The sequence below is a fragment of the Parasteatoda tepidariorum genome, chromosome 1 (assembly GCF_043381705.1).
Source record: "Parasteatoda tepidariorum isolate YZ-2023 chromosome 1, CAS_Ptep_4.0, whole genome shotgun sequence".
In the NCBI taxonomy this organism is placed as follows: Eukaryota; Metazoa; Arthropoda; class Arachnida; order Araneae; family Theridiidae; genus Parasteatoda; species Parasteatoda tepidariorum.
The window spans coordinates 49,117,771-49,143,523 of record NC_092204.1 but is presented as its reverse complement, the minus strand read 5'-3'; the positions used below and the strand labels follow the sequence as shown (position 1 = coordinate 49,143,523).

General features: G+C 27.3%; 1 protein-coding gene across 3 annotated transcripts; it reads right to left on the bottom strand.

Annotated features, from left to right (window-relative positions):
* Positions 1-1,054: 1,054 nt before the first annotated feature.
* LOC107438722 (organic cation transporter protein) lies at positions 1,055-22,974 on the bottom strand. Of its 3 annotated transcripts, XM_071179910.1 has the most exons (13): positions 22,862-22,947; positions 22,615-22,765; positions 20,033-20,395; positions 18,328-18,431; positions 15,484-15,638; positions 12,323-12,491; positions 11,710-11,857; positions 11,535-11,620; positions 8,925-9,133; positions 7,341-7,522; positions 4,709-4,854; positions 3,145-3,195; positions 1,055-2,253 (listed from the first exon to the last, which is right to left on the bottom strand). In XM_071179910.1, exons 2-13 carry the CDS (start codon positions 22,672-22,674, stop codon positions 2,196-2,198), a joined length of 1,731 nt encoding a protein of 576 aa, XP_071036011.1. In that variant the 5' UTR covers positions 22,675-22,765; positions 22,862-22,947; the 3' UTR covers positions 1,055-2,195. The 3 variants fall into 3 exon arrangements, with proteins under 3 accessions (XP_071036011.1, XP_042898078.1, XP_042897960.2); XM_043042144.2 differs by having other exon boundaries at positions 22,615-22,974; XM_043042026.2 differs by lacking the exons at positions 20,033-20,395; positions 22,615-22,765; positions 22,862-22,947 and adding an exon at positions 19,603-19,758.
* Positions 22,975-25,753: the final 2,779 nt, after the last annotated feature.

Sequence of the window (25,753 nt, the reverse complement as noted above, 5' to 3'; positions counted from 1 at the left end):
AAAATTGTTTAAATCATTCATATTTATGATTAAAATATAAATATCTAAACATATTGAGAAGCAAGAAATTTGAATAAGTAAGATAAGCAAGAAGTAGAATTGTCAAGAATCTAATCATTTCTTTCTAGGTTTTTAAAATTACAACATTATATTAATAGTTCGACATTACTTATGCTGAAGTACTCTTACATTCTAATAAAATAATATATTATTCATTTGATCTCATAAAAAAAATGAAATGAAACTGTAAACAGTGGAAAAACAAAACCCAATATGCAATGGTTAAAACTGAATTTAAATTAATATACTCAGCATAGAAATTAGACGTTAATTGTATCTGATAGATAGGCATTACACATATATTATTCCTTAAAAAGTTACCCACTAATCTTATAGGAATGTGAATAATGCAATTAAGAAAGTGTTACACATTACCTATTTGCTACATGCTGACAACTGTTCTAGAATAACAAAATAAAAACTAAAGTAATATATAGATATATTTTACATTAAAAAAATTTAAAAAAGTTAGAAAATATCTTTCTTTGACGAGATTCTTTTTTTCTGAAAAATATTTGACAAAATTAAATTTTGAAATGAAATATTTGGAATTCAGTCTAACTATAAAAATCAGAAAGATAAAGAATGAAATATTAATTTTATTACATTAAAATTTCTATTTAATATACTAAAACTTGATACCTTTAAAAACTGGTTATAATTTCAACTTTTAAACAGTATTAAACAACATATTTAAAGGATATAGCTTTTATTAAATTGATACTTATTTAACTTATACAATAGTTCTCATACTTAAAAACATTATAAAACAAAATTTAAAAGATAAAATTCTTTTAAAAACTTCATTGAATTATTCTAGTTAAAATCTTCTATTTTTTTAAATTCATTGGAATTTTAGTAATAAAAAAAAATTAGATGAATGTCTTATTAATAAAAACTATGAGTATATTAACAAATATTTCTAGTTTACATAATATATTTTCATAAGATTTTAAAATTTATAAAATTTGCTAATTTAAATACACTTTACAAGTTTTATTTTCTGGCTGTTACTTTACAAATTTATGTAACATTTACTTTTTTACCATATAAAATGTGGATTAATGTACCTAAGTTGATTTATAATAAATGTGAATGACCTTACTTGAATGTACTTGATAGACCTTATACTTAAATGAACTGTTTTTAGTACATTTATGATTAATAATAAACTGTTTTTAATTTTATTATTTAACAATAATGCCATAAGCACAATGAGATGCATGGTTTTGTGATTAGCTAAATTAAATAAAGTTTTTTTTTATTGGCTAACACAATACTCATGAAGAATGTAAATTTCAAACTCTTAATTCATAGAATATTTTAATCAATATATATTCTATAACAAAATAATTCAGGACGCAAAATTCACACTCATCAGCTTTTCATTGACAACCAAATATTTAAGGCTGGCATCGAGTTTAAAATGTTGTGTTTAGTGAAGCTATATAAGCTTACACCATTTTATCTTAACACAGTGGAAAGTGTTTTTTGAAACCAGATAACTGCATTTTTCTTCAATTTAGAACAATCTACATTTTACCTATGAAATTATTAAAATAAATATGTTTTGATTTTAAAATTTCTGCATTCCTTTATGGTTTCAGTTATGAAATTGTTCTTCATACTTAACTTGTCAACTTTTTTAAAAATTATTCATATTTTTCATAAATTTAAAATAGACAGTAAAATTTTTTTGCCAAACTAAAATCTTTAGAACTGAAATTTTATGCCCTGAATTAATTATTCTACCTTTATACTGCAAATTATAAAACAAACAGGCATAAATTGACTTTAACACCTCTGAACATTAGTAATCAGTTAAATAATGTTTTATTTTTTCATTCAATGAATGATTAATTAATATTGATTCCTGATAATAAATCCAGATCATTTAATATCTGAATAAACATAATTGAAGCTTAGATGAGAAATTGTAATTTTTTTTAAACTACAATTTAACAAGAACCATACTGCACAAATAAGCTAAGCAAGATAAAATATTTAAATGTAAAAACGTTGTTAACAGCAACTCAAATAAACAAAACAATAAAATATATCACTTGTGTGTAAATAAAAATGTAATAAATACAGGTAATGGTAACAAAGTATTCTTGCTTTATTCATAGAAGATATCAGGCATTGCAATCTTTTCCATTGTTCAGCATGCTTAATTTGATATCGTTTTCCTCACTAAAAAAGATAAACATATGAAAGTGTTCAAATATAAAAATTAATAACTTAACTTTTACCTTAAAAATGTTTAAGTATATAAAATTACTGTCATGTTTAACTCTAGAATAGTGTAATTGCATGAATTAAAAGAAAATTAAAACTGCCTTTTACTAAATATTTTTTAACATTCTAAAAAATTCATTAATAAAACTTTTAGAAATAGGGAAGTTTTTATGCATGTAAACCAATAAAAAAAATGAGCTTGGTCTTAATCGTTCTTCCAGAAAAATAAGGATTTAGTGTTACTTCCAACAATCTCATTTCTAAATATTAATGCATTAAGGTATGTATAATTATTATAATGTACAAGGATCTAATACAATTACTTAATATTTAATATACTTAAATAATTTTCTAAAAGAACATTCAATTGTATTATTTTAGAAATTCACTGGCCTCAGTTTACATTTGTATGAACATTTAAACAAATTCTTGTTTAATTTTATTACAGTAAGATCAACAGAATTTTTTTTTCAATAATTTTGTAATCACAAGTGAATGACTTATTTTACAAATAAGAGCAACATCTTCCAGTAAAACAATCACTGTATATACAGTACTGTTTAAGTGCAAACTTATAAGAATATTACACAATGTCCAGTTAATTTTATACAAACTATAATGATTCCTTAGCAAATTTAATAATAATTGTAATAAATTTTTTTATAATAATTTTAATCAATATTTCCTAAGGTAACAACAACTAACCAAAATTATAAAATTTGATATAAAAATTTTCAAAACTGTTTGTGACAAACAACCTGGCACACATAAGTAAGTTAAGCAAAATAAAAAGGATTGCACTTTTTAATACCGAACATTCTACAAAATAAATTGTTCTCAACTTACTTAATTTCTTCAGGATCATCAGAATCAATTTTTTGTGCTAAATTGAATCCACTGTAAAAAATACAAATATTTTCATAAAAAAAAGTCATAATTTGAAAACTAAATTTTGATCATAAATTTTTGATATAAAACACATTAGCAGATGATAAATGAAACATTTTAAACCAAAAGCATCAAGTTTAATAAAAGAGTTTCACGAATAATCTGAAATACTTTCTATCTTAGCGTATAAAGAATATGATATTACCATATAGTAAAAAAATTTAGTATTTAAAATTTTTTTTAAAAATATTGAAAAAATTGCAAGGGCATTTCTAGAAATATTCAGCAATATAACTGATTTAATTATCATTATAATTATTTACTTTCATTTCAGCTTGGTTCATTTTCAGTACAAAAGTATTTCTTTACATTCATTTCTTAACGGAGGATGTGTAATGCATGGTGCATTCTCCAGGTAAATATTTGCCTCAATCGTCATAACCAGAATATAGGTTTGACTACCATTATTACATAATCTGTTTTGATATTTTTGAGTGAAGAAGTGAGGAGTAACAGTCCCACTGCAAATGTAAAAGGAAGCTTCTATTTTATCTTTAATAAAAATGAGGCAAATATATGCATTGTTTAGCAGTTAACTTGGGTACATCAAAAAATTAAAAGATTACACATTGTTTAATTCAATGAATTTAAAATCACTAAACTGTTTAAAGAGTTTCCCACAAAGTGTATTTACATTTCAGCTAGGAGACAAAATAAGAGACTGATTGCATGAGAACTACAGCAAAAGTACAATAAAAGATGTTAGAACTGTGGCAAAATTGGTGTTCTTAATAAAATGGTTAAATTGAATCAGAGCCATACACTTATAATGCTAATAATAAATTGCATGAGGATTATATTTATTCCTATTACATATCTAGTATTTTTTTAAAGTAATTAATACAAAACTTATATATAATTTTATTAGAGCAAAATATACACATTTAAATGCGTTGTAGTATTATAATTTGACTATAACAAATTGAGTTTAACGCCTAAATAAACCAATCAATTAACAATTTTTTTATCAATTAGCATTTTGAAATTCGAACAAATATCAATTTTGTTTCTACACCTAAATGTCAAACAATAATCAGATTCATTTGTTGTATACTGAGTAAAATTATATTTAGCTATTTCAGTAAGTGCTTCACAATGTTAGTTACAAAAAGGACTTAGTTTAAAACTGATTTTTAGTCAAAGGAACACACATTTTCTGTTAGTATCAACAAAAAGATTTTTAAAAAAACCCATTAAAGGCATTAGATTAAAGAAATTTTAAAGGTCACAGTTAAAACATGCTGCATCATTTGAATTACGATTTCAAACCTAAAAACCATTTACTGGCAAATAAATGACATAAAATTATTAAATGTTAAAAAAAAAAAAATAGAATCAGTTAACTTGTAACTTTTTCAGAAAAACAAAGTAGTTAATAGTTCACAGCTATGTAAGAATAATCTCAATATTTGACAGAATATTTACTGATTAGTTATGGTTAAAAAAATAAAATAAAAATTACCTTCCCAACTCTTCAGCTTCACAAATAGTATCAGGTAAGCACTGATTATAAGTCTCTGGCAACAGAATAATCATAAGTGCAGCCAGAAAAGACAATGATCCAAATACAATTGCAGGTGCTTCATCTGGTTTTCCTATAGCAATACCCTATAAACAAAATGACTTATTGCTTTTACAGTTGCATCAGCACAAAAAAAAATTGAAAAAATTTGAAGCTATTATTTAAGAAATAAAGCAGTAAAGGGAAAGCAATTTTTAACATTGAATAATAAATTAAGTTTTTAACTTATTGTTGGTAAACTAAATAGATGGAATATAATGTTTAATTGCACAAGTTGTACTGTGCTAAACTTAAATGAGATTACACATCTTAAGTAAAAAAAAAATTAAACAGTGTTGTAAACTAAATGTGAGAAGACAAATGACCACTCGGGTGATTGAGAAGATATGGAAAGCTTCTTGCAGAGTGGAAAAACACAGCCCTAGAAGAAACTCGTTTCTTCCAACTCAAGTGGAAGAAATGGAAAAAACTATTTTTCATACAGAAATATTCAATATTAAAACTGATTAAAATTTACAATCTAGTTTTAATAACAGTATTAATTTTCGACCTACTTAATACATCAGCTTCAAATAAAAAAGCAACAAGTAGACAAAACAAATAAATTTCTTTCACTATATGAGTATAGTAAAACCCAATTTTATATACATGTATACACAATTTTATATATAAATATAAAACTCAATATTATATTTATTACCAATAGTGAATGAGTATAGTAAAACCCAATTTTATACTTATACACAGAACTGTTGAAATAACAAAATCAAATTTTATTAGCACATCTAAAATAAATCATTTAACAAAATAAATCATTTACTAAAAACAAATACACTACTAAATGCACACAATGAATTCACAATTACGAATTGCATGCTAATTTGTATACTCAAATACAGTTAAGTATGAATATTTAACTCTTAAATAATTGGTCATTTTCAGTTTCTTCCATTTATTCCAGTTTCTCCTGGTTTTTTTAGATTCCTTGACTCCTTCCTAACAAAATGAGCTTGAGATAATGGAATTAGTAATAGATAATAGAATTTAATGGCTGAAAAGCTGGCTAAGCCAATACTGCACCAAACACCAATGTTATTATACAGTCACAAATAACAAAAATCTAGTAAGGAAAAAAAAGCTGAGTTTATCCAAAGAATGCAACTCACATATTAGAATGATGACAAGAAATGATATTCTGAACATTCATTTGTATAAGAAAGATTATGAAGTATTATTTTAAATAGATAACGCCTAGAAGAAAACAAATAATATTGTTTAAATTTTCTGCAATGCACCTTATGTTCAATGATCAATAAAATTTCATTTCCCCTTTTTTGACATAGTATACATCACACCCTGAAAGTCAACTAAAAACAATTGTAACACACAAAAATGTTCTCTAGGACAGAGATTCCAAAATTTTGTTCCACAGAAAATATTTTAGAGGTTCCACATAATTGTTCACATTTTCAATGAATATTAATTTTTATTTCATTATTGTGTTATTGTGCACCTATGCTACAAAAAAATAGAAATCAAATGGAAAAAAAAGGAAACTGAGAAACAAAGAAAAATGCTGAAAAAAGCATTTTTTTTTTCTTCATGAGAATTTACTGATGCAGAAGAAAGAGCATCACCATAGAGTTGAAATAGTAGGTAGAGGAACCAAGTTCGCTTTATTCCTTCCGAAAAGACACGCCACAGATAGCAAGCAAAGAGTTACAATCACGTGATGGAAAGAGTGCAATACTNCTCTATGAGCATCACTCCTCCCTTATCTCTGTTAATAGTCAAAAATTAGTTCTGCCTTTTTGCTAGTCTCCCCCTTCTTTAATAGCTTTAAAAAATTTATGTGTTTTGGCACACTTTCTACAATCAGTAATAAGTCTCCCTCTCCTTTAATAGCTTTAAAAAATTTATGTGTTTTGGCACACTTTCTACAATCAGTAATAAGTCTCCCTTCTTTTTCCAATATTTTCCCCAGAAACTATGAGTGAAACAAGGTAGATACTGTTGATCAACACCACCATTTACTTCAACTTATCTTTGAATGTGGATTTTCTATGTGCACCTGATATCACAGTGCAACTTTCTATCAGATTTCAAACCCATAAATTTGTTTTATTTCAAATTATGTTCCTTAATCTTTAAAATTTCAGTTCGCAATATTTAAGAAAACTGATATTATACTGATCTGATTTATACTGATGGTAACTTTTTGTTTCTTTATTTTCTCATCTCATTTGTGCAAACAATGTGCAAAATACATTTACGCCAACAAAGTGACGTATTCGGGTTCCTGCTATACTCTAAAATGCTTTTAATGGTCAAAGAATAGCTAATGAGCTATGGACTAGTTAGTGATGAAATGGACAAGTAACATAATTTTTTTTTAAACAATTCAAAGAAAAAGGAATAACAAAAATACTAAGTTTTAATAGATGGGTGGTGAATTTAAGAGAAAAAAAAAGATCAAATATAAAATTTTAGCAAGTTTAAAGAACAATTATTATGATCTGTAAAAGGCACTAAACACAATGTATTAAAAAAATCCTTTAATCATAATATTTACCAATTCTTTAACAAATGGAGCTACTGATGCACCAATTCTTCCCATCATTAGACTTGTACCAGATCCAACAGTTCTGACTACAGTTGGAAATATTTCTGCAGCATGTATAGCAAGTATGATAAATGCACCACTAATACAAAGTTTACCAACCATGGCCGCCGTTATCCTCAACCATTCATGTCCTAGATGGAGGGGGGGGGGAATTTAATTTAATAAAAAATAATAATTTTTTTTACAGATTTACCTATGATAAATTCAACAAAAAATAATATTCTAAATAATTGAAAAAAAGTTCAAATTAAAAGTTGAAACACTTCTTGCTAAATAAATAACAGAATAAATGCTTTAGGTAAAAGATTAATCATGTTAATCTAATCCAACAACTATATAGGATAACCTAGCACAGATCACACAAAAGGAGATTTGTCATTAAGAAAAAAAATTATGAAAGAAAAAAATTTTTAAAACTTTTTTACACTATGTGCTTCAAACTAAAGTCCTCATTGACATATATAGTACATTATCTCTTAACTCCTTCAAAAAGAAAGAAAAAGAACAGCTAAGACTCAAATTGTCACTGCTCTATTTTTTCCTAATGCAAGATTAAAATCAATAAAAAATATTACTCTACACTTGTTTCTGTAACCTTTCATGCCATTTATTTTTAAGTCTAATGCAAATCTTTTTTATTTTGATATAAAAATTAACAATAAATAACAAGTTGAAACTTGGCCTCGTAAGAAAAGCTTTTAGTATTAGTATTTTAGTGGAATAGGAGGCTGGTTTATTCACATACAGTGTCTCATTTCAAAGTGTGCTACCTGTACGAACTCACCTATTTGCCCTTTAATAAGACAAGAGCCAGAATCAGCTATGCTCTACCAAGCACTTGGTAGTAAATGGGGAAAACAGGTTTGGTTATTTAGCAAGACTGCCAATTGGACTAATTACAATGATAATTGCCAAATCCGAAGTAAAACTTTTTTTTGTTTAACTCAGCGATTAAACAGATTTTTAAAACATTAGAAAGTAGAATAACCAACATTGTGACAAATTTAAATAATAAAAGCCACATGTTTTACTTAAGCTCTGACTAGATGTAAAAACTAAATGCTGAATTTAATAAACTTTTTTTTAAAAAAAAATTTTTAATTTTTCATCTATTTCAAGTTTTGCAACAAGAATTATAAAATTTGTTCAAAGTACAAATAAAACAAATGTTATTCAATCATTGTAATATTAAATTGATATTTTAAAAAATGGGTTGACTTTTTCAGAATGTGGTGCATGAATAGTCTCTGAATTAAGCATTTTAATTAAATAAAATTTTAATTCAAGAATTGGCTTGAATCAAAATAATTTTATTTTTCATAGTGAGACATCTTTAATTTTAAAACACAAAATAATTTTCTAATCAGTTTATGTATTTAAGTAGGTACATAAAATCTGGAATTATACTTTGCCAACTAATAATTTAAGTTAACAGACAGAAAAAAAAACTTATATGGCTAAAGAAGACCTAGAGAAAAAATTTCATATACCTAAATCTATCATAAGAAGACCTAGAGAAAAAATTTCATATACCTAAATCTATCATAAGAAAACAAGCTAAGCCACCAATAATATCAAATATTAAGAAGGAAGGTTTCCTCTTTAGGTAGCGAATAAATAGCATACAAAGGAAATAGGCAGGAAGTTCAACAGCTGAGCCAATAAAAAAGTTGAGAAAAGGATTCCCCGCCAGAGTAGTTTGTCCTAAAGATAGTCCATAGAACACAAACGCAACTGAAAAACTAAAAAAGAAAAAAAGAATGTAAAAAACAAAAGTATACTTAAACAATACGTTAAAACATAATTAATAATTAGGGATGCGCAATCATTTTAGGAAGAAGGCTGCAAAAAAATCAGCTTTTAAGACCATGATGAATTCAGTTTTCATATCAAATGACGACTTCCCCAATTTAATAATAGCAATATTCATATGTATAAGAAGTTAAAGAGCAGCAAATATTTACAAAAGTATACATTTAATTTTGTCAAATTAAAAACATAATTTTGCGTACTTCGCTAAATTTTTTTTTAAAAAATTAATTAATAGCTCATTTTAAATATTCTCAAAAGAAAAAATTTTATAACTTTTTTATTTATAAATAATATAAATGTTAAATTTTTCTTAATGTTGAAACACCCTGAGTTAATACCTTCATACTTTTAATTTTCCTGTCAAAATGTATTGAAATTTATTTAAAAAAATACAATAAGAAAATAAATAGGAGCCTATCTCTGCAAAAGAATTTTATTTAATTTTTAAGTGCAATTTATAGTGTAAAAAAGGCTATTCAAAAACTTTTTACACATGTCTCTGAATCTTAAAGCACTATAATAAAAAAGAGTTTGTTAACTCTATATTATTTATAATGTTAGTAAGTTTGTTGAACGTTTCACAAGAAAATAAACGTGCGATGAAGCTGGTTCGCGGTTCTACCAGTTCTTAACATGCATAAATTCAACCCCTGCAGTCTTCTGCAGTATTGCTCTGACTCATCAGCATCAGTATTTTAGAGCAATAGCACGAATCAAAGGTCAGCTGATCCACACACAATTTTACCACTTCCCGGTTCACAGGAGCCGGAATCTGCTGTGGTGGTCCAGAAACTTGGTAATAACTGAAGAGAACGGGTTATTTAGCAAGACTGCCAATCGAGCTACAGCGATATTTACCAAACTCCCAAATAAAAATTTTTTAATTTATACTTGTAATTTCATATGATTCAAGTTTGAGACTTCTAATTTGGATGGAAAGTGTTTTGTTTCACGGGTCAAATTAGGGTGATCATGTCTAATTACCTTGATAGTTACAAAATATCAAGATTTAACATTTGTAGTTAATTCCCTTATCTGATAAGGCACACTTGATCAAAATTTAAGACTTCTATCTCTGTAGCAAATCTACGTCAATTATCTATCTTTGTTGCAAACTTTTATTTAGCAAGACTTTAAATTTGAGAAAATAACTCAATAATTACAAAATACAAAAATAAAATTTATTAGTTTTTCTATTTATCTCACAAAAAACAAATAGTTCAAATTTGAGACTTCTATCTTGGTACAAGAAATTAGTTAGCATTACTGTCAATTAGACGTATTACATTCTAATTACCCAGATAATTACAAAATATCTTCAAAAAAATCATTTCAGTTTTTCCTTTATTTGATAAGGAAAGTGTCGTCAAAATTAAAACTTCTACTTTTGTGGCAAACTTATTTTGCAATTGTTATTACCCTGATATGTAGGAAATAATTAAATGAAACTTTTTCTTCTTTGTTGACACTACAGCCTGGAGTGTGCCACAGCCTGCCGCACAATGTTTCTCCACACAGCTCTATCCCTGACCTTCCAGTTATAGATCTTTAGATAGAGTTTCTAAATCATCCAAGACATCATTCATCTGCCTTTTCTCTGGTTTATTCTTGGCCTACTGCACATGGGATTCTAATGCAAGATCTTTACCACTCAGTTGTCAGGTGATTTCGCAATATGACCAAGCGATGAAAGTCTCTATTCTTTGATGAATGTTACAATGTTTCTATGCTTGATAAGAGCTTTCAGTTCATTATTAGTTCTTATTCTCCGACAATAATTATACTTTCATCCAAACTTTTTAGTTTTTCTACTTATCTTATAATGGATACATTGAATGAATTTGAAACTTTTATCCGAATAAAAACGTGTTATTTAACATTATTGCTAATTAGGCTTAAGTACCCCAATAATTACAAAACATCAAAATGAAACTTTTTAAATGTCTTCTTTAATCTGATAAGGAACACAAGGTCGAAATTTAAGACTTCCAGCTTTCTGGCAAACTCAAACATTTCTTAAGCATTTTGTTTATTAAGCTAATAATCCTTTAATCACAAAACAACAAAATGAAGCTTTTTAGCTTCTCCCTCTATCTGGTATGGAACAAGTAGTCGAAATATGAGACTTCTCTCTAAGTAAAAGCATGGTGTTAAGCATTACTGTTCAATTACATAATATTAAAATGAAACTTTTTTAGTTTTTCTATTATCTCCTAAAGAACAAATGTTTAAAATTTTAGAGGGAGAATTAGTAACGAGTGAATGAGAGCTTTGTTTTTAATAGATACAGATTTTACATCAAAAAGCAAATGTTTATTTTCAAATACTTACTATGATATAAATACAAACAATGTATTTTTACGCAAATTGGAAGTTCTGAAAAGGTCAATAATGTTTGGATTTTCCTTCCTCTCATCCTAAAAACAACAAAAATTAACATTGAAATAAATTAATGCAAATATCTTAAAGCAGCACACAAACTATGGGAATTTAACATTTAACCCACCCTCTCAATCCGTTCTTTAAGCTGCTTCATCATAACTGGCATATTATTAGTTTTTAATCGATTCCGTTTACAAGCTGATCTCATCACTTTTTCAGCCTTTTCATATTTTCCTTGAGTCATTAACCATCGAGGAGATTCAGGCATAAAACTAAAAAAAGAGGATTTTAAATCCATGTACTTATAGATTATATAAAGTTTTTTTTTTTAATAAATAAAATTTTACACCTGAACTATTGATCTAAACTTATGAGACACTGGAAAAAGTATTAAATAATTTATACAATATACATATACATATATATTTACACACATATGTATGTATTTAAAAGTAAAATTGAATAAAACCTTTGAGAAACTACAATTTTAATCTAAATATTAAAAAAATATGGTGAAAAGGCATATAGATGTAATAAATACAGTCAATAGAAATAAAAAAAAAAGACTTGAAAAATATCATTTAGTCAGAAAAGACCAATGGTTGTATTTATAAGAGCTTCAAATAAATAAAAGTGTGTACAAACAAACTTTCTATAATTAGCTATATTTTAGGAACCCTTCAGTAACTAATCATATTTCAAATTAATGTTTAAAAATATTAAATCGAATATCTTACATCCAATAGCTAAGTAAAATGGAAGACACTGCTGCACTTGCTAATTGTTGATATTGCCATTCTCTAATTAGATATGTCATACCAGGAAGTAATAGAAGACCAAAGCACCAACCAAAAGAGAATGCAAACGTAACTCTAGTCCTATATATAGGACCGATAACTTCCATTACTAAAAAAATAATAATAAATTAATAAGCACAAAAAACTTACAAAGCAATACAAAATTAGACAAATTTATTGAACCAAACATTTAAAAATTTTACTAATGTTTAGAAATATTTACTGCAGGGTGAAATAGGGAATTTTGAGCATTTTTCGTATTAACAAAATAAGCTAAAAACAATTTAAAAAGTTATTTTAAAAAATTTAAATTACTCTTTAAATTCATACGAAAAAGATTTTTTCTTAAACATATGCAATAGACTAAATAGCGAATAATAAATACAAAGACTGCTTTAAAGACTTTAATAACCCAATACTGCCATATACAGTAGAGCGCCGATTATCCGAACCCTTATTATCCGAATGTCCAATTATCCAAACTATGTCAGAATTCTTTTTTTTTTTTAAAGTTTAGAATACTTTTTAAGATCTTGACAATTTTTCTAAATTAATTAGAATACATAATATCCCCTACATTCGAAGACCATATTTAATTTACAACCTTTTTAGCAGTTTTCATAGCAGCCATACATACATGTATGGTGATACAGTTAAACCTACCTACCCCTTTACAACTGAAAATTATCTTCCAAGAATGCGAGCTTCATTTTGATAGTCTACAATGGTTGGAATGCAGAAGGAGTTTATGAATAAATAAGTGCTGAAGTTTTATAATTGAGGAATGGGTAGTTGCCACTTATATTTAATGATTAGTGATTACAGTGCTTGGAATAATATATCTTGGAATAAAATTCTTAACAGAAAAACTGATGTTTCTGAACCAGTAGATCTTTTGGATGAAAATGATGAAATTGTTGATTTTTAATGAAAATCAGAACTCCACAGACGAAGATGAAGAAGTAAGTGATCAAGTTCAAGATAGAAGCATGCAATTCATTAGATATTGCAATGAATTGGCTAGAACGTCAAAATGATGAATAAGGGATATATGGCTGCTAAAAAAAAACGCATCTTCTTTGAAACGAAATCTTTGCTGGATTTCTTTTTCAATGGGAAATAATGAAAAATGTGGTAAAATCAGTAATTGACAAAAAAAATTATAAAAAACTGAAATATGATAAAAATAAATCAAAATGAAAAAAAGTTTTAAAAAAAGTTAATTAAAAATATTTAAAAATGGAAGAAAAAAAACTTTTAAACACGTCAAAGCTATTTTAGATAGTACTACCAGTCCTAAGCCTACAAAAGGAGCGAAGTTAGTGCATAAATAATAATCATGTACACTAGATTTTAAACAGTTTCCAATTATCCGAACTTTTCATTATCCGAACCATGTTCGGTCCCGAGCAGTTCGGATAATCAGCGCTCTACTGTATATTATTCTCTTTATTGATAATAATTTGACCTTTTAAATAGTAGTACTTTTCTGAAAAATACAGTATAATTGCTTTAAAAATGATAAATGTTTGAGCATTTATTATTGGTAATTTCCTTCTTTAAAAGCCATGTAAAAAGATTTCTATTTAAACATTTAAAAAAATAAGTTCAAGAAACATTCATAAAATGCTGAATGGGAAACAATTTTGACAGATGTCACATGCAAAATCTTGGGTAAAATGAACACAGAAATTTGAAAAATAAAAAATTTGCAGCACAAAAAAAAAATGTTTTTTTTTCTTCTTCAACTGAACATTTAGTTAAGCAGGAACTAAATAGAAGTGACAACTATCCAAAAAGAGGATAGGTTAGGGTAGACTTTGAGCTAAGTAGATTAAAGCAAAACACAAATAAACCACAAATAAAGTACAAAAATGGACATACAATAGTTTCTGTTCTAAAAATAAAAACTTTTCTCATTGTTTAAATTCCATTCCTTCTTTTCATTTATTTTATTCAAGCTTGTTTATTTATTTATTATCTTCACTCAGCAGGTGCTTTCTGTCATTTGGTGTTTAAACACAGAGAAAAGTTCTTGTTTATATAACTGAACTGTGGTAGGTCCATTTCTGTACTTTATTTGTGAATTATTCACATTTTTAGTTTTTAGTCAAGTGATTACTATACCGATTTTTACACCTCCACAAAATTTAAAATGAATGAAATTTCAAACAGGAATTGTTTTAAAATTTCCCATAAAAATTTTCTTTAATTCAGAAATAGAATAAAAATATTAAAGAATGAAAAACTGATAAAATATTTCCCAGAAAAGATTAAAATCCTCAGCTTTTTGCTAGATGAAGGTATTGTTATTCAAGAAGATAATGATAAATAGATTATTAATGAATATATGTATTATTTTAACACATATAATTAGAGCATGCAACATTTAGACTCTCTTTGTGATTAATACAGACATAAAAACCATAGTAAATGAACCAGAATTCTACACAGTGATCAACAGGGATAACTTCATGTTCAATTTTCTTTTTAACCATAAACATAAAAAAGTAAATATATCCTACTACTTGATTAATATAAATAAAGTAAATAAAGCTAAAATGTACTTGAGAAAAAAAAAAGCTAATATAAAATTAAAAATGTATAAATTTGTGCAAATAAATGTTTGCAATATTCATCTCGGAGAAATTCTGTGAAGTAAAATAAAAAATTGAAAGGTACATTAAGACTTTTCTGGACCATACCCATGGCTAGTGAAAAAATTCTTAATTTATCTGAACACCATATAATCTGTGAGACAAAGCAAATATCATAATTTCGTTTTGCACACTAAATTATAAGCACTTTTCTCAAAAAAATAAATTTTGAGAAAATTGCTATATGATAGTGTCAATGTGTCATACATATGCTATAAAATTCTAGACAAAAACAAAATGGTTAGGAGAGAAAGTTTAAAAAATTAAATTAAAAAGCCTATTAAGATAATGAAAAAAAAATTTGAATTATTAAGATAATGAAAAGTAAACAAGAAATTATTCAATAAATATTTCCTAAAATGTTTTAGAAATATGAAAAAAATGAGCATTATAAATCATTTCAAGGCAAAATTATCACCTCAAAATAAATTTAAACATACTCACACAAACAAAATGATGTATTTTGTGTACCACCAACACCTAAAGCTAATAAAAACCTCGTTACACTAAAAAATGTAAAATTTGGAGCAAAGGCAGTTATAATGCTAGCAACAAGCATCAAAGTAACAGATACGTTAAGAATTATTTGACGACCGAATCTGAAAAAGAAATAAAATTCTTAACAAAATGTAAAAAAAGAAAATTAACAATTTAAAAACAAAGCAATTAATAAAGCTAAAACTCTAATTTTACTTTTAAAATTCATTAATGAAAGCTGTCTCCAACTTTAAAAGGAAGTTCACTTTATACTTTATAATACCCCCAAACAAGATGTGTTACAACAAAAATCATAGATATTGGTTAATCACAAATAACAAAATTATATACCAAAAACTAAAATAAACATTTTATCTTTTTATAACCAATAAATCAAAATGAAGAGAAGAACAAAATTGTAGACAGATTAACTGTGGCCTCACTAGATTTGCTAGTGAAATAAAAAGCTTATTGTTATAGTAGTTCATTTACAGCACACTAGAGCTGCACAATGGGCTATTGCGGACGGTTTGGAAAATATCCCTGAGGATGATCTGAAGACCTGTCATTACAATTTTGATTCTCTGCAGAAGAGATGGCACCCCCACTTTGTAATTTGATGACCTGCGCAAAGTCGAGCACTTTATGGTATAACAGTTTAATGAGGATCAATACCGCACACCCTCAGACACTTCGCAGACTGATCCAAGTGGTCACCCACCCATATACTGACCACAGCCAGTGATGCTTGACTTAAGTGATTTGTTGGGAACCATGTCTTAACGATCAGTACATGGTGAGACATAAATAGCTTGTAAAATAACAATTGTACCATTAAATTTTATAGGAGTCACGCATATTAAAATTTAGATCAAACTAGATCATATCAAGATTTTACAGGAACAGAATGATTTTTTTTAAATGATTGAGTTTACACACATTTCTTCTAAAAGAACCAAAGACAAAAAGAACAAATTTCTAAAGTTATGAATTTTTAATATTAACCCTTTCGCGTCGACTGTCATATATACGTACGTGCCAGCAAGAAACGCACTCACTGCCCGGCCGACACACCTGCGTGCCAAAGTATGAATAAAAAATACATTTTTTTCCATAAGATGGCATTGTATGTCCATATGGTTTCAGATACATGTAGATTTGACCTTCTACTCAAGATGAGAGTACATTGATGTGGTTTTTAGGGGGAAGGAATGTTTTATGACGGCTCTTTAAATTTGCATGTGGTATTTGTTTACAGTAAGCAGGGGAGTTTTTTTTTCTTCGCTACCTTCGATTTAGTTTTTAGTGGATAGTTAGATCTTGTAGATCCCTGTTTTAGAATTTTCATACGAAAAAAGAACTTTAAGTCATATATTAATTTTCAGATATGTAATGTTAAATGTTATTAAATAAGTTCATAATGAAAATAAAATGCGTAAAATATATATTTAAACAAGAAATAACTTAAGTTAATAAAATATCAATAGAAATATTGATAAAGCATACGTCATTTAAATACTCTACAGAACAATATTAAACAATGCTTTGATATTTCGGTAATTTAATGGAATTAGGCTTAACAGCAAAAAACCCTCCGGCCCTGGAGGGACACACGCGAGAGAGACTGCCGGCCTCAGCGGTAAGCGTGCTTTCGCGCTTCCCGTCGTGAAAGGGTTAAATGCAAATACTTTATTTATTATTTTGCATTCATTCAAATATTTAAATGCAGAAATTTTTATTATTATTAAAAGTACGAGAAAGGCAAAAAATTTAAATATATATTTTTTTTAAAGGGAAAATTACCATTTTCATATTATTCACTTTAGCTTTATACAAAATTTTAAAATCAATACATCATGTTATTTCAGATTTATCTTAAATGTTCATACTTAACAGTATTTTGTTTATAAAAGGCAGTACCCTATTTGTAATTGTGAATTTAATATATTTATAGTAATCTCTACATCTTGCATATAATTCATTAATTTAGTGCATAGTAGAGTGATATTCGACAATTTATTACATGGCTATAAAATAAGATTTAACGATACTCATTCACATAAAATAGTAAATAACAGTTATAACAATTTTGATAAGAATTCCGTTAAATTCCTTTTTCTTTCCAGTTGTTACTTTTTAATTTTAATTTCTTTAAAATTATATAGCTTGGAAATAAAGATTAATATTTAAATTATACTATTGCAATTATAAAGTGTTCAAAATAAATTTTTGAGATTTAATATTTCTTTTTAAAAAAGAGTTTCTTCCAGTTATTCCATTAGGGTTAGAAGAAACCTATTTCTTTCAAGATTTTTTTTCTCATGATTTTTTCCATGTTGGAAGAAAATTGCTATCCCTGATTAGAATTTTACAAGAAATTTTAACAATAATGTGTTTGTATACTATGTAGTTTGACATACAAGTACATTTTAAAATATCCACACTATTTTCATAGTTCATATTTTACCATTAAAGTATGAAATCTATCAAAGAAAATGTAAGCCACAAAACAAATTATTACTATTAAAATGATTATGTTAAAAAAAAAAAAGATCTTTTACATTTCGCTCAAATGCTGAATCTACTGTAACATTTATTAAAACACTTTTCACAAGAAAAAATCTACACATAAGATGAAACGAATTCAAAATTTAGTTTAAAAAGTTTACAATGTGCTAGTTTGAAAAAGAAAGCCAACTTATGTAAGACATTTGTATATTATAAGAAAAATATTAGTAAACATTAAGTGTATTAACCATAATGATATAAACAATATACTATTTTTTAAATAAGTTAAGGACTTAAAGATACCTGTCAGCAAGATGACCAAATAAAAATACTCCACACATCATGCCAGCCATGTAGTTAGATTGTGTGTAGGAAATTAGCCAATCTCTGTCGCACACCAAGTCATACTGGAACAATCAATGACATAAAGCCTCCATCTGGCACAAAAATATTCAGCACAGTTTTATTTAAAAATTTAAAGTTATGAATAGCACCCTAACACAAAAATTTAGACAAGTACTTTACATCTAGCCAAATTTCGCAGATAACAATAGATATTTTACAAAACAAATATTGATGATTTTTAGCATTATGTTTAATAAATCTTAAATATCATTACAAAAGTTATTAAAAAGTTTAAATTTTTTTAAACTATATTATTAATCTTATTTAATAAGTTAGAATAAATTATTTGTGCTTGCAATGAACTATAATTAGCATTGCAATATAGATTAATAATAATGGTTAAAAAACATTTGTGCTTGAACTAGTTTTTTTAATTTAACAAAAATCTAACAAAGATTAAAATCAATCTCTAACAAAGAACAGTTGCTGAACTTACATTAATACATAAATTCTATCTAGCATTACAAAATTATAATAATGGCTTAAAAATAATTTTTAAGTCATTATTATTAATCTATATTATTGGTTAAAAGAATTATAATAATTTGTTAGTAATGAATGCTATGCTAATTGACATTTAAATCAACATTTTACTTCATGTGATATTCAAATTATATACAGTACAGAACCCGTTATCCGGAAATAAGAAAACCGGAAAACCAAAAAAACCGGAACAAAATTCAATAAATTTTCCCGCCATTTTTTTTAAAAAAAAGTTTTTTTTCCTCATAAGATTTTAGGATATTTCTTTCTTTTTTGAAAGATGTTTACCTTACCATCGTTTTGGAAATAATCATTAGTGTATTACTTCATCGTTTTTTCTTCTTTTTAAGATTATTTCCAAAATTTTTTTTTTTAGTTGGGTTTAACAATAAAAAAAACGGTTTTTTGTAGCGATTCAGAAAACCGGAAAAATCAGTTATCCGGAATAGAGATGGTCCCGATCATTCTGGATAATCGGTTCCCTACTGTACTTTAATTTTAAAACAGGTGGAAAATTGTTAAGAGATCATGAAACAAAAATGTTACTGATTAATCAAATATCATATTCAAAAAAATTTTTGCACAAAAAGAAAAAATTAAACAGATGAATTTATATATTTAATTAAGGAAATAAATGTACAAATTTTTTAAAAAAATTGCACCAAAATAAATAATTTTAAAAATACGTACTTCTTGGGTTAAAGTATTGATGTAAAATGAATTATCATATTCCCAGGCACTACAAGGTATAGTTTTATTTACATTAAGAACAAATTCATCATCTACCATCTTAACTTCATACATGCTGCACCGACTAGGCACCATTTTCTTATCATATTCAACAAGAGGNATGAAGTAAAGACATGAAGTAGTGACATTTAAATGCTAATTGACATTTTACTTCATGTGATATTTAAATTATATACTTTAATTTTAAAACGCATGGAAAATTGTTCAGAAATCATGAAACAAAATTGTTATTGATTAATCAAATACCATATTAAAAAAAATTCTTGCACAAAAAGAAAAATTAAACAGACGAATTGATATATTTAATTAAGGAAATATATACATTTTTAAAAAAAGTTGCACTAAAATAAATAATTTTAAAAATACGTACTTCTTGGGTTAAAGTATTGATGTAAAATGAATTATCATATTCCCAGGCACTACAAGGTATAGTTTTATTTACATTAAGAACAAATTCATCATCTACCATCTTAACTTCATACATGCTGCACCTACTAGGCACCATTTTCTTATCATATTCAACAAGAGGAATAGCAGAATTTCGCCACTCAGCTGTAGTCCAATTTAATCCTGGTGGTTGAGCGCACCAAACATCTTGTTTTGGTGCAAAGAATGGGGTACTTAAGTTGTAGAATGCAGTTGGTGTTCCACGTAAGCATGTCAGAATGAATATCATACGTTGCCATGGTCCGTAATCCCCTATGATATCAGTTACATCACAACTTGCAGAAACCTAAAATCGAGAATATTATTATAACAACCAGATACGTACAATATACACTTATTCACAATGCTGTTTGTGGAAAATTCGTGAATGTCATGGAAAATATTTTTGAGTTCTTCATTATAAACAGAAAATCATCATAATTCCCTATTTAACCTCCTAGTAGATATTTTTTAAAACCGCGGAAGTTTTTTTTTTTAATCATTACTTATTAAATACAAAAATTATCTAAAATCCCTATTTCACTCTGCAATCAATATTTTTAAACATTTAGTACATTTTTTTAGCATTATTCATTAAAAAAAAGAAAATAGTAAAAATCCCTATATTAATCTTGCAAGGTGAATCTTTAAAAATTCACAAGAACATTTTTTTTCTCTGCTTTTATTTTACCAATGATTACATCATTGCATTTGACTTTCAGGCATGCTTGCATTTATAATATTCCATATAGAGTTTATTTTACAAAAAAAAAGAAGATATTTCTTAAAAAATAGGTGATTTTCAAACTAGTTTTGTAACTATGTGCAATTTGAAACTAGTTTCAAGAGTTAATTAATATTGTGAGAGTCAAGAGATCATTAAAATTGCTTGCAAAAAGTTTTTTAGTTTAAATTTTGTATTTGCAGAAAGTTCATCATTTTATCTAAGTCTGATATCCATCACAAAATTAAAACTTTCATAAAATGCTATTAAAAAATATTATTTTTCAAAATTTTAGAAAAATATCTAGAATTTACAGGCACTTTTATGTTGTTGTTGGAATCACCACAGAATCATAAAAAATCAAGGAAGCTTCTTTAGTTCAGAGAACAGTTCCTACTTTCAGAGAATTACTAAACAAAATTTAAAACTATACTTGTAAAATTTGAATTTTTGGCAAAAATTTTAATTTTAAAAAATTTTTTAAGTACTTATAAGCATTGATTAGAATAAATAATATGTAAACTTTCACACACCAATGTGAAAGTAGACACAATGTTTCGGCACATTTGGTAGGAAATCTAAATACTAAGAGATCCTTTTAATACAGTAAGAGTCAGTAACATTATTTTTCCTTCTAGCTTTTACAAATGAAGAAAAAATAAACAAATATAAATTTTTTATATCAAAAACAAAGATTCAAACTTAATAGATCAGTGGATTTACTAGATTAATTTATACAAAAAAATTACTAGCAGGACAACAAAAACTAAAATCAGCAATTTAAATAATGATTTTAACTCTTTGATTTGTCTTATATAAGACAGATAACATCATTTAAAAAATTAAAATAACTTTTCATGCTTTTTAAATTTTTGTAAGCTATGATAATAAAACAAATACTAATAATGTTTTAAATCAGGGAAAATATAGAGGGTTAAAATAAATGACAGATATTAGGTTCTCTTCCTAATTGCTGGATTCCTAATGTAAGAATCTAATAATAGAGTTTCTTTTTGTTAATTTTGTACACAAGAAAATCTCATGTATGACATTTTCTTAAACATGTAAAATTATGAGAAAGTTACAGAGTAATTAATTATATGTATTTAGTAAGATATCTTTTGGTTAATATATGTTATTTGACTGCCACTTCAATAATCTTTACCTGAAACAATCAATGCAGAAAGAGCATAAAAGCAGAGTTACAACTTTGTTCTATTTAATCATCATTAATATGGATGTACACTTTAATGTGTAAAAATCAATCTTCTTTATTTAACTATATATGTAAAATATCTTAATTTTAAAAAAATGAAACCTTAAATGCTTAATAGGTAACTATTCAAAATTTCGAAATATACGGCTCGGTACGATACGGAGATATCCCCATTAGATAATTTAATAGATAGATTCAAATGTTTCGATTATTGTTAGATTGTAAATCTAACGTGCTAAAATAATAAAAAGAAAAAGCAAAATAATATGTTAATCATTCATAATGAATAATTGTAATTCTGTAAGAGAGTTTAATATTGAAACTTTCTCTATCATTGATTGATAGTTGTCCTTAAGAAAATTAAATTATAGCTAACAAATACTGATAATATGAGATATTGGACTAGATTAAATTTTATTGTCCAGAATATTGCTGCTTATTGAAATAGCTTTAGTATTACATAATAAAAAAACATGTTATATAATGCATTACATAAGTAAAATGCATAAGTACTAATGTATTACATAAGTAACAAATGCATTACATAATCACTCTTCATAACAAAAAAACGTATGTATAGTTCTACCTCTTTTTCCTGTGAAACAGAACCATTCCTGAGGAATTTATCCGAGGATTTCGATCCCATACTTCAATTTGAAAATAATTGCCAAGAAATTCTTCAAGCAGAGCATGCAGAAATCTGCTCAGTTAATGAATATCATACATTCATTTCTTAGCTATAATAAAAACGTCAAATTTGTGTACAAACTAAAAAGAATAACAAAATCAATGAATGGTGCATAACATAGCCAAAAAAGTAAAAGTAAAATTACAATACAATCAAAATTTCAGCAAATCGATAACTGACAAAACTACAATACAAACTAGCCTGAGCCGAAACTAAGAAATTAACCGGCTCTTTCGTTCACAGCAAAGAGACGCGCGTGCGCAGAATGTCAAATTATTTGTACACAAGCGCAGATGGATACAGAAAAAGAAACTAGTGAAATGGATTACGTAACGTAATTCTGGAATGATGAAGGGTTATTTTTTCCTGCATTCACTCTGAACGGATATTACTGAAACAGAATGACATTAAGTTCATATTAAAGGAAAAAGATAAGCATTTTCAGAGAGGAAGTCGTCAACCTCGATTTTTTTTTGGAGGGGGGGAGTAATATTAGTCATAATATATATATATTTATATATGTGATTTTTTCCGGAAATACGAATTTTTTTGAAATCTTGTTGATAAGGATTATGAATCATAACAGCTATCTTATGTAACCAGCTAAAGAAATAAATAAAAAACTAAAACATAATTTATTAATTTATTAAATGATATCTTCGCTCAAAAGGGCAAATTTTATTTTATGACCGTCGTTGAACAGATGACTCAATCTTTGGGTTTACGACTACTAATGTTCAACTCGACAGCCTTGTAATTTTGAACCCAATCCAGAAGACAAGAGAACTTCTGGTTCAAATATTGTTAGAAATATGCCACAGCCAAATTCCACTTTTTGATAGAACTAACCCGTATCGCGTTACAAGGAGGGGAAAACCACGAAAACATCGTACGATTAGCTTGACGGCAAGGGCACTATCACACATGATCCGTCTATCAGGATTTCTTATATCAGCCCTGTGATTGGTGCGAGCTGGGTGCGGAATTCGTATCGACTAGCCATTGCTGGAATTCGAACCCGGGACACCTCATTGGAAGGCACAAGCTCTATTCTTAGAAGTAGGCATATTCAATGCTATTGAAAGAATTAAAATGGTTTTAGCAAACTTAATTTCCAAGGCCGTATTCTGCGGCAGACAGGGGCAATATTTTCATGGGGCCCTGGTGGAATTCTTTTCGAAAAGAGTAATGTTCTTTTTCTTCAAAAAAAAATCTGTTAAACGAATGGAGGGAATTCCTTTTCTTACTTTTGTAAAATAATATATTGATATCTTCAAGTGGCGTGTAGAAAAAAGAACGAAAGGGCAACGACCTCAGGCATTTAATCGAAGAATGCATCCATTTGATCACGAAGAGCACTAATAAACTTAACTTTATAGTTGTCAATATAGTTAATAGTTGTCATTATGAAGGTACATTTTTAATAGTTAAATATTTTATGCGAGAAACATTTTCTTATGATAAATTATGATTTTCAAATAGATTTAACAATGAAGTAATCAAGTATTTTTTTAAGCTTACCCAGCGCCCTCTTAAAACCAAAAACTGGTAACAAAATTTATAAACGAACAATCGAAAACTTAACATTTTCAAATTATACATAAAAAAAAACTATTTTAGTTAGAGAATCCCTGCGAGAGATTTTTATTCTCAAAATATTAAATTGCGAAAATAGAGCAGTTGAGCTTTCAAAAATCAGTTTAGTAATTTTACTAGCAGTTTTTTAGTTTTGTGACGACGCTGTTAATTAAAAAAAATTTTTATTACATTTAAGAAAAACGTAATACTTTAATGAAAGTTTTTAACATGAAAGTATTTTGCCATAACATTTATTTAAAAATGGATTAAATTAAATTATTTTTTTATTATTCTTATTTATTACCCATTGGTAAAATGGGTGTTGTTTTGGGTTTGATGGCGTGCGCACCTTATTTGGACGTCATCACACTTTTCAACTGTGTTCACGAGCAATAGTAAACAGTGCGCATTGGCTTCTATGGCTGCTATTTGATAATTTTTTTAGAATTCTTTTTTTCACTTTTAATTTTGTTATGCATTAGGTTGGTGAGGAGTTAATTTTTGAGCTATGGGACCAGAGAGATCTCATAAATGCTTCTTGAGTTGTGAATAAAGGAGAATTTCATCATTTGAACGATATTTCTGTTTTTATTGTTTTAATTAAGAATCAGAAATTCTAACCTACGGTTCAAACTGGATCGTTTTCAATCACAAATAAAAGGGTCAAAAAAGAAAAAAAAATTTAAATCAGACAACAGCCATTTTGCCAATGGGTAATCGGCGATCACAATTTTTTTTCTTTATTACTTTTTTTTAAAATAATGTTTTGAATTTTATTAGTTACCAAATTTTGTATTTTTAATTGTCCATGAAAACCCTGAATGCATTATTGACTTCTTCCTACCAATCGCTACGTAACGCAAAGGTTCTCAAGAGACCACCGAAATTTTTAAACTGGTGTAAATTTTTTCTAAAGAAATACATTCCTTGTGTTTGAAAATTGACAGCTAAATTTTTCTTGATGACCACAAAAATTTTGAAAATTATTTCTTCTTTTTTTTGCCCCGTCTACTGCATTTAGTAATGGAAACGTGAAAGTTTTATTCAGACAATTGCAACACAATAGTGCGTTTGCCAATGTGATTGTTATTCCAAGTAAAAGAAATCTCTAGTCAATTTACCACAATTTTTTAAACTGTCAACAGCAATTATTTAAACTGTCGGAAGGGAGCCGCAATGGCTCAGGGGATTGAGCGCTCGCCTGCCAATGCGGCGAACCGGGTTCGAATCCCTGTCGATACGAATTCCGCATCCGGCTTGCAGTGACCACGGTGATGACGTGAAATATCCTCAATGGTAGATGGATCATGGGTCCCCACGTTAGGCTAACCGTGGGAGGTTCTCGTGGTCTTCCTCCCCATGTAACGCAAATGCGGGTTTCCTCCATCAAAAAGTCCTCTAAGAAGGCAAATTTCTCCCAAGATCCAGGAGTTCCCATGTCTTCTGGATTGGGTTCAAA

Bases quoted from the DNA above. Each gene is read 5' to 3' on its own strand.
- LOC107438722 (XM_043042144.2), bottom strand. From the start codon at position 22,674: ATGGGATCGAAATCCTCGGATAAATTCCTCAGGAATGGTTCTGTTTCA. The intron at 20,396-22,614 runs GTAGAACTATAC...TCTCGATTTTAG, and splicing joins CTGTTTCACAGGAAAAAGAG to GTTTCTGCAAGTTGTGATGT. The intron at 12,492-15,483 runs GTGAGTATGTTT...TTATTTTTTTAG, and splicing joins AAATACATCATTTTGTTTGT to TAATGGAAGTTATCGGTCCT.